A 13327-nucleotide genomic window follows, 5' to 3' on the forward strand; every position below is an offset into this window, starting at 1 on the left:
GGCATGTTGTCACAACAACGGAGAGCAACCTCGTGTGAATAATCCACTTGAACCGGAAGAACTCTCCTGAGGTCTCATCCCTGGTGCAGGGAGGGCCAGAGCCCCTTCCTCGAGCTCAGAGTGCCAGGATCCTACGAGTGAGACATTCCCATAGCGCTCAGGCCTGAGCTCTGATCCACTGTGTGCTCATGAGCACCTACCTAGGCTGAACTGAAGGCTCAGCAGGAAGCAAAGCAGAGGGCTGACCCTGCGTGAGACCAGCCTCCACTACAAATGCAGCCATACAGTGTCTGTTGACTTGGAGCAGTGCTGCCTGCTGTGGGATAATCCCTCTGTATGCTGTGAATATGTTTTCTTACCATTCGTTAATAAAGAAGCTGCTTTGGCCTATTGCAAGCCAGGATAGAGCCAGGTGGGAAATCCAAGCATAGATACAGGAAGAAGAAGGGCAGTGTCAGGCAGATGCCAGCCAGGCACTGGAGCAGCAAGATGTACTAGAGAACAAGTAACACCACAAAGCCACGTGGCAAAATACAGATTAATAGAAATGGGTTCATTTAAATCGTAAGGAAGGGCTAGTTAGTAATAAGCCTGAGCAATATAGGCCAAATGGTTTAGAATTAATATTAAGCCTCTGAGTGATTATTTTTAAAGTGGCTACAGGACTGGTGGGACAGAAAAGCCTCCATTTACACCTTCCTTATGGTGGAGGATCCAGACTCAGGGTCACCGGTGAGCCAGAAATCCTGGGCTGTAGGTCAGAATAAGAGCACACTGTGGTTAGGAGTTTCCAGTGGCAGAGGCTGCTCCTGGCGTCCAAAGAACCTGCACAGTCTATTGTGATGCCCTCTGCCACAGTGGGCTGTATCACGTGGTCATCTGATCAGAAGCTTGGCCCACAGTGAACGAGGCCCGCTGGTGGCAGAGAGAGGTCAGGAAGGTCTTTAGGGGAACCCAGGACGACAGCCTCCTTTACACACGAGGAAGCCATTTTTCTCTACTTGTGTCACAGGGCCTCACTAAGCTATGAAGACCACCCATGCCTCAGTTTCCCCCACTTACTGGTAACCTCCTGAGAGGTGACTTCACAATCATATCTAATCACAGCCGGTCCTCAGGAATAATCTGGGATTCCAGTGAGATTCCCTACATGTCCTAAAACCTAGAGCCAAGCAGCTTTCTCAACTGAACATGGGTAGGTTATCCAAGTATTTAGCTGCAGGGTGGGGTGGGGATAGGGTCTTACATCTGATGGAAGCTACAGGGAGAAAGACTCCTTCCAAGAAAGAATGTGCATCTGTGGCATTGAGTTAGGCACCTAACACGGATGTCTGAAGGAAGCATGCCTAAGTGGGCTTTCTGTCCCACAAGTAAATGCAGCTTGTCCCCTCATAACCATGAAGCCAAAATCTTTCTACAGCCTGCCCACTGGCATCCTCACACGCAGCACCCTCACACTGCCCTTCCTGCAGACACTGGGGCCACAGTTATAAACAGCTCTCCACCGCACCCCAGGTTCTTCCCTGTTTCCCAACCCTTCTGCCCACAGAAGTCAGAATGCCAAGCGCAGAACCACATTCTGAGGGAAAGAGAACCTCATCACTTGTGAGCACAGCTCTCTCTATGTGTGCAAGGATAAGCTATACTCATGGGACATCAAAGCAGTCAGCAGGGGGTCACTGGGAATGGCAGAAACTCACAGTGGCCTCAGCTGAGGGTCACTTGGCAATTCAGACACCTCCCCACCTCACAGCCTGGGGAGGAGGGAGTGGAAGCCTTTCAGGAAAGAGCTTCACAACAAACACAGTCTACAGTGACCCCAGAAAGTGACAAAACAAAAACTGTGCTGCACATGATAGCAAGGAGCTTTATTACATAATTGTCCAGCAGAGGCAGAAAGTCCTAAATTGTGGTAAGACACTAAATTATATATATTCAGGATATATTTTTAAAATGTAAGGACATGCTTATATAAACAAACGAACTCAAAAAAACTTGAAAATAAATTATATGTATGCCCTATATATAAATGGCTTAAGAACTCAGAAAACAACCAGCAAGAAAAACATAAAAATGCAAAACCATCAGGATTACACAGTGAGACTGCTTCCTTTTATCTCTCATTCTGAAATAACTTGAAGTAGCTTATCACAAAAATTAATAAATACAAATAACTGTGGGGCCCTGAAAATATGAGTTAGCCATTAAGACAGCTTAGCTGCCTCTTCCAGAGGACCTGCATTTGAGTCCTAGCCCTAATGTCCACACAGCTCACAACGACCTATCACTCCAGCTTCGGTGGATCAGATGCCCTCTTCTGGCCTCTGAGAGCACTGCACTCATGTGGCACAGACACATACGCACAGAGGGAAACAAAGAAACTGCAGTGAAGTGAAATAAGCAGACAGACAGAAAGACAGCAGAGTTTAAAACAAAAGAAAGCCAAGGATCCATCTTATTAGTAAGAGAAAGAGCGCAAGCATCTGTAATTATGTACAGCAAGTGCAGCCCTGAGAGGCCACAGGTGAAGAGAGACCAACCCTGGATCGCACAGAAAACCCACCATGTTCACCGGGCAAGAAGTGCAAACTACAGGTTCCCCCTATTTCTGACACACAGTGGAATGTGCTTCAGACCAAAGGAGAGATCTGGGTCTAAATGCATAGTGTCCTCAGAGAAATAGAGGGGGGGGAAGGAGGGAGGGAGAGAGAGAGAGAGAGAGAGAGAGAGAGAGAGAGAGAGAGAGAGAGAGAGAGAGACCATGTGGGTGTGTCCTAAATATCCAGGTACTCGCTGAAGAGAGACAGCTAGAGCACTTGGACTGTACAGATGCTAAAGGCATCTGATTTTAGTCATCCAAGGGCTCGTGAGCATCTTCCCCTCCGCCCTTTTCCCTCTCTCTTCCCTCTCCCCTCTTCCCCATCCCCCTCCTTTATCCCTTCCTCCTCTCTGCTTCCTTCTTCACCACCACCTATTTCTCTCTCCCCTCCCTCTTCTTCCTCTCTCTTTTCTCCTCCCTCAACTCCCCCTCCTCCCCATTCTCCATCACTCTCCTCCCCCTCTTCCCCCCTCCTCTTTGTCATTTCTTACCACCTTTAAATAGTCCCACACACACCCCATACTTCACTTTTATTACTGTAAAGTCTGACTAAATTTTTGCCATTGACCATTGGAAGGGCTTCATCAAATCTGCGCGCCCAATGTTCACATTTGGGCTCAACCTACACTGGATTTCAAGGTGCCCTTGGAGCTGTGAGTTGATCCTGGGATCCCAGAGCCCTGGGATCAGTCTTCCTACCCTCACTCTATCCTGAACGCCAGCTGCAGAACCCATACAGAAGGCCAAGGCCCTCGCTGGGACATTCAAAAGTAACAAGCTCATTAAATGGCCTCACTCGTCTTTATAAAAGTGTAGTTAAAAACAAAATCCCCCTTCTTGCTCTCCTGGACGAGGTATGTTATTTCAGTTCCTGTGCCCAGGTTCCTCTCTATAGGATGGGCAGGATGACAGACCTGGTGAGGGTGTGGGGCTAGGCAGTGAATGAAGGACAGATGTCTAGACTCTGCCTGCCTCCAGTGGCCACCTGGTAAGTAGGAAGACCACTTCATGTGTGACTAACACTCAGGAAGGGAGAAGACCACTCTAAGTGTGACTTGTGTCTAGTTACCCTTGACCCTGTAACTTCCGGCCACTGGTGGAGCCCTCCTCTGGTGTCTGTCCTCCTCCACCCATCCCTGATGCCCTGAAGTCTGGCACATGCTTCCAGGCAGAGGCTGTGCACATGAGAGAGGGTGAAGTGGTCTCCCAAGTCAGCCCCACGTAATTCCCACAACTGGCCGTGTGAAGAGATTGCAGTGTCTCCTCCTCAGACTACTGTGCCTCCCCAGCCTTGGCCTTGGTCCGCCTCGGACCCACATGCACCTCCACTGGCCATCCAGGAAAACAGTCTGCAGTGCCTAGCACCGTGCCAGGGGATTGCCACCCACTTTCCTGGCACAACGCCTGCTCTCCCTGCTGCTCTAATGGTCTGGGGCCAGGAAGTGTGCCCAAGGTCTTTTCACCATGACACTGACTTGAAGGGACACTATTTTTAAAGCACACACACGCGCGTGCGCGCACACACACACACACACATCTGAGCCCTCTAAATTTCTACTCCTTCCCTGGAAAAGTCATCTTTACTCAATAAAGACAGTAGACAGGGATCAGAAAGCCACATGCCTGGAAACATATGTGTGTCCCAGACTCTCTCTCTTCCGATGCATTTCGGCATTTTGAGTTTTCTAGCCTAAATTTTTGGTTGTAGCAAGAGGCTGCAGCCGCCATGCTGTGCACCTGCCTGTCACACCATGCACCTGCTGAAGAGGTGGCTGCAGGGAACACAGAGGGGTTGGTAGGACAAGAGAAGGCCTGCTTTGAAACCAAAATTTCCGACTGTTGTGGTGACCCGAGATTGTCACATAATGCTTCCAATCTCAGTTGGAGACTTACTCTCCCCTCCCCCGCCCATTCCCACCCACTGGTTTTGCTGAAAGCGAGCAAACAAAAAAATGATGACACATGACCAACACTGGATGGATGCAGAGTCCCATAAACATGACAATTTACTGTCACCCACATGAAAAAAAAAACTCAATGCCAAGTAAAAACCCTTCATAGCTGCTCTGTCCTCTGGGGGGGAGAGAGAGAGAGAGAGAGAGAGAAGAAAAAATAGGGGTTTGAGCCCTCTTCCAAAAGCTAGCTTTCCATGGTTCCCATCTTCCCTGTTCTGAACATATGCCCTCGATTCCATTCTCAAATGTTTGCCACAAGGGTGTTCACCTTCATGTTTTTTGGGGGTGGTTATTTTCAAGTTTGGGGAGATCTCATCCAATATAAATTCTTAATTTCTGGAACTGAGGTCAGGTATGGGATGTCCTGTTTTTAGAGATTTTTTTAAAGACCCCTTTAAAAACCAACAATTTAAGGGACTGGAGATATGGCCTAATTGAGAGTGCTTGTCACTTCTAATTAGGCCATATCACTCTAATTCAGGTCTGAGGATCCATGTCAGGCAGCTCACAACCACCTGTAACTCTAGCTCCAGGTTGGGGGGGGTCTAGTGCCTTCTTCTGGTGTCCATGGACACAGCAGTCATGTGCATAGACACACACAAATGCACATACATTTTAAAAAATATTAAATATCTATTTTTTTTACAAAAGCCAGCACTTAAGATGTGTGACTTCTGCTTTACTTCTTCCTACAGGAGAGTTTGTAAATAAATGACAAACTTGCATAAAGATAGCCCGAGTCTCAGGTCTCATTTCATAACAGGCTGGCTCTCTGTTCTTTTTGCTTGAGCCCCCACAATATTATTTCCACAGCTCACCCAAGCTTGATTCTGGCATCCAAAGTCCAACTCACAAATCCATATGCTCATAGGATCCTACACCCACCTCGTGTGAACAGGAATACCGTGTATCTGCCTTCATTCCATGCGTTCCTCCCCCCCTCCCCCCCGCTACTTGTTAGCATCTCAGCATTCACTAAAAATTGTCTATTCTTTAACCCTGGAAGGGGTAGTGGCCCCCCGTTGACCTTGTGTTACCCAGGAAGCCCTGTGTACAAGTGCAGCGGACACACAATATATCCAAGAATCTCTGTGTTCATCTGCAAATCACTGTTATTTTTTGATGTGCATGTATACATCCTGTGTGTGTGCACGCACCTTTCAAAGTCAGAGGACTGCTTTGGAAGGCAAGGATGCCATCTACCTTGTTATCTGAGACAGTCTTCCAGAAGCCCAGAATTTGCCAATGAAGCAAGGCCGACTGACAGCAAGCCTAAGGGGACCCACTCTTCTCCGTCTCTCCAGCACTGGGAAGGCAAGCACATACAACCACACGCCTTTCACACATGGGTGCTGGGGATCAAACTGGGGACCTAACGTTTGCACAGTAGGCACTTGATAGACCGAGCCATCTCCCCAGCTCCATATTCTTCAAGTGCTGTCCTAGGTGGCCTACAAATACAACTCATAGCATCACATCACCCCCTCAACAGTCCTGGAAGTCAATTCTTCATCTCAGCCAATACGAGGTGTTATTCCTGATCACCACTGACAAAATAAAGTGTGAGAAAATTAAACAGCATGGCACCTTTCTATTCATTTGCCCAACATGTACTGAGCATCTAGCATGCCCTGGGCTCTGAGCTTACACTAAAGGGAAACAAACTCTGCACTAAACCCTCAAGTCCACTCCTGCTGGCCAAATAGATCAGCAATACAATCACACCCAACACAGAGCACAGCTGGTGGAGAGTGGAGACATCGGGGTTGGACCCTGTGGCTCTCCCTCATCAGACCCTGGGCCAGCTACCCAGCTTCTCTGAGCCTCAAGTTCATCATCAACCTCACTGGTTTGTCTGCAAGTTTGCAAATATCACCTAGGTAAGTCTCTCAGCATGATTCCTGCCATCAATAATTGCTCAAAAAATAAACCATTATGTCTATTGACCAGTGTATCCCTGTAGCTGTTTGAATTACTGGAAAAGACACTGAGCCTTTTACTGCCAGGCAAAGGTTCTTCTGGCAATATTTTATACTCTTAAGCACACTTAAAAATTTTTATTGACCCTCGGCAATGTCCAAAATGCTATGCTAAATACTAAAGAGAAGTCAACATCAGAAGGAAAAAAAAAGGTATTTGTTACCCTAGGAGAACTTACAGTTTCTAAGAAGGGCTACAAAATGGGTTTTGAATGTCATACCTACAGACTTGTAGAAGGTGGGGGAAATGTCCCAACCTCTCAAAATTATTAGCATTCAAATCCCTGGGTTCTAAGCATCTGATAACCTTGTGTGGAGATAAAAACCAGGCTGAGAGAGTAAATGAAATCATGGGTCATTGGGTGGCCATAAAAGCAACTGCATGTACTCTAGCAAAAGGGAAGGTGGGGAGTATGCACATAGTACACAAAGCAGGACAGAGGCCTAAGGTGGGAGCAGGGGAGAGGCTGCTAGGCAGGAAAGAGAGAGAGAAAAAGGAAGAGGAACTGAGGAACTTAGAAGCAACCTGCTGTGAGCCACTTGTCAATCTAGAAGAAAAGCTAGCAGCCACAAAAATCTGTGAGAGCCAGAGCATCCTTTGCCAAGTCCCCTGATGTTGGGCTTCTAGCCTCCAGTTTCTGCTGTCTGAATCCATAATGCCGGGGACTGTTTGTTACAGCAGCCACAGGGCACTCATATTCACTGGTACTAAAATCCATCCTAGTCTCCCTTAGTCTCTTGTTCCTCCTGGCTCTCGTTGTTTGTTTTGGTTTTAACTCACTGTATAGTTGAGGATGATCTTGAGTGCTTTTTAGATTTTTTATTACGTGTATGTATGCATATATGTATGTATGCATATATGTATGTATGTATGCATGCATGTATGTATGTATGCATGTATGGGCATAAATATGCCACGGTTTGTGTGCAGAGGTCAGAGGGAAAACTTATGGGCGTCAGTTCTCTCTTCTATTGTGCGTGTCCCAGCCATCAATTGGCAGTAAATGTCTTTACCTACAAAGCCATCTCTCTGACCTTGTTTTTTGTTTGTTTGTTTGTTTGTTTGCTTGCTTGAACCACTTGAGCTCCTCACACAGCACACGAAAAAGAGACCCTAAGAGACCCATCCACTTGGACGACTTTGAGAGGTGATACTGATGCTACCCACCCAGTTCTCTCTAGCCCAACGCCCTCCCTGCTCCATGCGGCAGTAATGTGACCTCCCTCATTCCTTTTCGGCCATCTATACTGGTTTTCCTCAGCCCATGATGCAGACTCTCACATCTCTTTTTACACAGGACCCTCCCACAGATGACAGCAACCCCAGGCAGTCACTCCGGCCAATGCTGGTGTACCTGCACTTCTCCTGTCCCTCCAAGTACACCCACGGTGCTACCTCTGGTTCCTCTGGGTACGCCTTTTCTCACTGTTCCATACACCATGGGCTCCGAGAAGCCAGCCCAGGCCTGTGTAGAGCATTTTTCTCACTACTATAGTCCCTGCACACTGTGGAGTGAACAGTGTTGCTATGGAGGCAGGTGGGTAAGGGGGGGGGTCATTATTGTCATGAATTAGAAAGGAGAGGGGATGAAGGAAGCTACAAGACAAAAAGAAAGAGAGGTTGCTAAATATGGAGTCATCAAGGTTCACATCTGCCCCTTAAAACAAGGTGACCTGTGGTGCTTTGAACTTGAGATAAATAACTGCCATAAACTTCTTCAGTGTGAGGACTCTTGAGGACCCAGCCTTGTCCCCAGAATACTCACAAATACTTCCTGCACAGGTCTGGGGGGGGGTCACTAAAAAGTGGTCTTCAATATTTGTTGGATGGATGAATGGGTAGGAGGATGGATGATGGATGGATGGATAGATGGATGGATGGATGGATGGATGGATGGATGGATGGATGGATGGGTGGGTGGGTGGGTGGATGGGTGGATGGGTGGATTGGATGGACAGATGAATAACAGTAAGTTAAGTAGGTGATAAATGAATGAATTACAAATGTTGTAGTGATGTGTATTTCCATAATAATATATCTTTAAATATATAGCTCAGTCCCTTTTCTTGAACTTTTTAAGAGTGGAACTTACGTAAGCAGATTTCCAGCTCTTAAAAACTTAAGCATGTCAGTTGTTTTTGTTTTAGAAACATGTTCTTACTGTGTAGGCTTGCCTGAAACTTAATGATCCTCCTGTCTCAGCCTCAGGAGATTACAAGCATACACCACACCTAACCATATGTAAGTATTTTTTAATAAAATCCTATTCCATTACACCATTAATTCAAATGAAAGAAAGCTTCCTGTCTCTCCCGTCCCCAGCCTTCCCATTTTTCCATGAACATGAGCAATAAAGCCAGCTCGCCTCTTTCTTTCTCTCTCCCCAACCCGAAATGCAGACTCCTTCACTATCTCTCCTCCTAAGTTTTCCACGCCCCAAAAGTGACCCCTTTTTATGGCACAATCACTATAAACTGAGGTTCTCTTCCTACCATCCAAGGCTGCAGGAGCTCAACCTTCTCTTAGCAGAAGCTGCTCCCACTACCCAGAGACCTGGTCTAAAACAGAAGGGAGGCTCTTGACATAGAAGTAGACAATCCAGGACAAGACCTCCCCGCACCACCAGGACAACCCATGCACCCAACCGGCAGCAGGCAGCACACATGGCATCACGGCCCAGGCATAAGCACAACACAGCATTGTGGGTATCAGTGTCTGCTTTTCACAGGCTTGTGGCAGGGAACAAAATGCAGTGACTAGCGCAAGGGCCTAACATGGCGGCTTTCCAGCCGTTGTATTTAAAGCCCGCCTTAGTCTCTGGCTGTCTCCAGTCAGCCCACAGATACTTTTTTTTCTTCTCAACTAAGTGTCCTTATACCTGCCTCCCTTGAGGCTCAGGGCCATGTAATCACACATCTGCAGGTAGCAACAGCCAAGTTTCTAACTGGTACTCCAGCGTAAACACAAGACATGAGCTTTCTGAACACGTAAAGCCATTCTCCAGAGAAGTTTGGGGCCACAACCAAGGTCCATGGCAAATTTTGCATTTTGTATCATGACCCCCTAGGTCCCAGGAAGACAGAAACACAAGACAGAACATTTTATCTGTGTTTACATTTCCAAAGAGCCATGTGAGGGTAGGTTTGCAGTATTTACTCATAAAACTGGCACACATATAAAGTCCAAGGTCACTGGGCTGATTATCCAAGGTCATTTAGCTCCTGAAAATATGTGTTCTATTATATTCAAGGGTTCCTACTGGGGAAAAACAGTAACACAATAAAGTAGATATTTAATATTTGATACTAACTCCATGCTTCATTTGATCCCAGACAAATTAGACAATTTAGAGTATGCATTCACTGACTGTTCTCTCCAGCGTAGCCTATACTTGACTTCAAGTAAGTTGGAACCTGTAGACATGAGTACGGAGATGGCCCTGTGGGTAAAGTGTCTGCCTTGTAAAGGTGAGGGCCTGAGTTCTAATCCCCAGCACCCATGTAAATGCTAGGCAGGCATGTCAGCCACCTGCAATCCCACCAATGTGGACTCACGGACAGGGGATTCCCTACATGTGTTGGGTAGAGAGGCTAGGTAGAATCAGTGCTCAGTTCAGTGGGAGATCATGCCTCAGTGAGTAAAATGGAGAATAATCGAAGAAGACCCGTCTGGTGTCAACTTCCAGTCTCTACATACAAGGGCACATACTTTCTCATCTACACACAAACACACACACACACACACACACACACTCATCTGCTAACATGCAAACTATGTGCTACACACATAAAAATAAGTTGTTAGAAAGAACTTACAGGCAGCCCCACAAGTTGAGAGGGAAGTAGGAAAACATGGAACAGCACTGGGTTGTCCTTGGGTTTATGTCATGGCTGTCCCCTGGAAATCCCTTTTTACACAACTTGATACCATCCCACCAACATCATTCTTCCCAGCTGAGGACCAGGGCTGAGTTACCTCGAACGGACCCAGTTGCACTCACAGCTGCATGAAGGTTGCCCACATCCTGACCGGCTTCGGCACTCTGAGGCAGGCTGTGACTCCAGAGTCCACACACAGAACCCACCCTGAGTTACATGACATTGCCCTTATGAGCAATCGGGGTTCTAGCCATCTGGAAAGGAGATGTAACCCAATATGCAGCCTCTTGTTTAAGGACAAGTTCAAAAGCACCCAGGGAAAGGCAGCTCCCTTCAACACAGCTGCTCATAATGAAGAAGTCAGTAAGGAGGGGAGGGAGGGAGCACCATTGTTATCCAGGAGTCCAAAACCACTCTGTACCTTGCTTAATAAAACCTTGTTGTTACAGAGTAAAAACAGAGACGTCTATTCTTATCAGACCAAGTGACAAGGATAGAGCACTCCTCCCCAGCCATGCTGGAGTGGCATCACAGTCCTGGAGACAGGTTTTTAACCTAGTGCCTGCCTTTCTTACCAGCTTCATCTGTGAGTTCTAGCATATTCCACATCCTCAAAGGAATGGCTCCCTGGTGGGGGTGGTATCCACTCCTCATTAGCAGACCTGAGCCCCTTTTGACAGTACTTGAAAAGACAGTGGAGTAGATAAACCTAATCCCTTCCTCTCCAAACCATCCCCATGCAAAAGCCCAGCAAGCAATCTGCCAAACTCTACAAGATCCAACGCAATTAGATTCCCAGGTACCTGAAAAGCCAGAAACCAAAATCAACATATCATTAAAAGATTGTGCTTGTCAACTGGCTAGGAAGTTTCAAAGAGAAACGTCGCCTGAAATATATACGCAGAAAAAAAATTTGTTTGCAGGGTTTCTCCAGCTCGCAGGAGGCTGCAAAGAATCTTGACTTTCCTGTAGAAAAAAAAGGAGTGAAGGGAGGAAACTGCCCACAAATAAAGCCACCTGATCAGCCAGAACAGTGCTGCGGAGTCCGTCTACGGTGTCCTGCTGATATCAATTGCTCTGTAAGGCATTGCTCTGTCCCAAGCTTCCAAATTGCTTGTACTAGGCTGGGAGTTGAGGGACATGGTAACTGAGCAGATAAATGGGGGTAGGAGGGACTTCCTGCCTCTACTCACAGCCTCAGATCAGGACCTCACTGGGACAACTTGGGTCACAGACCCAGCAGCACATCCTGCAGAGATACTGTCCCTACCACAGCAGTTGCAGGAAGTGGACCCAGGAGACCCTGGGCTGAAAGGGACTGAGGCCAACTTGTGTTCTTAGCAGCCCCATGGTCCACTAACTGATATTCCCGTACGGCAGAGCTGTTCAGGTTTATTTCCCAAAGGGTTAGGGCCAGTTGCCTAGTTCGCTCCAAATTCTAGGAAGCTTCCAGGTCCAGGACAGCATACGCTTCCCCCTTTCCCCTTGTCGCTCAGGCACACTTTCCTAGGGCATCCTACCAAGACTTCCAGGGAAATCACCTGCTGCCAGGGGCCTGCCCCAGACCTTGCCTCTCAAGTCTCCTGCACACACATACATGCACACACACACACACACACACACACACACACACCCCTCTCCGGGCTGCCCACATTCATACACACATATACTCCCAGCAAAGTTAAGTCCCAGGGCCCAGGTAGCCCCAGCGTCCTCACCTTTGGAGAAAAGGGCGGCCAGGCTGATGAGCACTGGAGACCAGAGGTGCCACAGCGTCCCCATCTCAGACGGGCACATCCTGGAGACTAGGAGCGCGGGTCCTCTGCTCTTCCGTGGTGTCGTCTGGCTGAAGGAGGGATGTCGCCAGGTCCCCGGAGAACAGAAGCTGAGCTAGATGGCCAAGACACATCTGGCTAGGGACCCCGGGTCGTCCTCAGTCGAGTCCCCAAAGGTCCATAGGCAGGCCTCTTAGGCTCCGGGGTCCCGCAGCTCAGGCCGAGTTCACCTCGGTGCTTCGACCGCGCTGAGAACTGGCTCGTAAATTGAATTTCACTCCACGAGGGGGGTCTCGGATGCCTTGTCCCCAAGAACGGAGAGCGCTCCTGGGGCTCCCGCTGGGCGGCTGGAGTGGACTAGCGAGCGCGGGCGGCGGTGGGGCTGCGAGGCTGCGGAGCCCGGGGCGCGGGGGTCCCCGGGCGGGTAGCCAGGCGGGCTTGGGGACCCGGGGCTTGCAGCCTCGCCGCCCCCATCCCGCGCCACAGGGCTCCCGCGCGCGCGTTCCGCCGCCCAAAGTTTGCAGGGCGCTGCGGCTCCACCCCAGCCCGGGCGGGCTCCCCACGCGCACCCGGCGCACGGCCGGCTCCGGAGACGCGCGGCGCACGGGGCGGAGGGCGAGCAGCGCGCGGACGAGGAGGCGCGGGCCCGGGGCGGCTGCATCCGAGCGCACCCAGAGCAGCGTGCCCGGGCGGACTGGGGATGTTGCTTCCTAATTTCTCCTCCCCCCCCCTTCTCTCTATCTCTGTCTCTCTCTCTCTTTAAGCCCCACCCTTCTGGAGTGACAGCTGTGAGCCCCAATCCGCAAAGTAGGTCCCACCTTCCTGGTTGCGGGGCTCCCAGCCTCCGTGTCGCCCTCTCTATGTGCGCGAATGGGAAGGGAATGCTCAGAGGAGGAAATGGACACCCCGCCCACTCCCGGGAGCCAACATGGGCACCAGCATGAACCTCCATGCTCACAACAGGTGTCGAAAAGCCATATGCCCCTGCCTTCTCAAAGAGTCGGGGTGCAGGCGATCCTCAGGCAAGGACAGCTCAGGACCCTAACATAAGCGGAAGTCTCCCCAGTGATCTCTTGAATGTGACTCTGGAATCCCAGAATGATCCCCAAATTCCTGTCCCTGGAAGATTTCCACCCTGGC

At 49.0% G+C, this 13327-nt stretch overlaps 1 protein-coding gene across 1 annotated transcript in view; it reads right to left on the minus strand.

Moving 5' to 3' along the window:
- Tmem132d (transmembrane protein 132D) overlaps window positions 1–12547 on the minus strand; it is a 585713-nt gene extending 573166 nt beyond the window's left edge. Inside the window, exon 1 of the mRNA XM_005080596.4 lies at window positions 12131–12547. Coding sequence (XP_005080653.1) covers window positions 12131–12209 — 79 coding nt within the window. The 5' untranslated portion in view covers window positions 12210–12547. The remainder of the gene's footprint in view (window positions 1–12130) is intronic.
- Between the last annotated feature and the right edge of the window lie 780 nt (window positions 12548–13327).

Source organism: Mesocricetus auratus, unplaced genomic scaffold (assembly GCF_017639785.1).
Source record: "Mesocricetus auratus isolate SY011 unplaced genomic scaffold, BCM_Maur_2.0 Super-Scaffold_100025, whole genome shotgun sequence".
Lineage (NCBI taxonomy): Eukaryota > Metazoa > Chordata > Mammalia > Rodentia > Cricetidae > Mesocricetus > Mesocricetus auratus.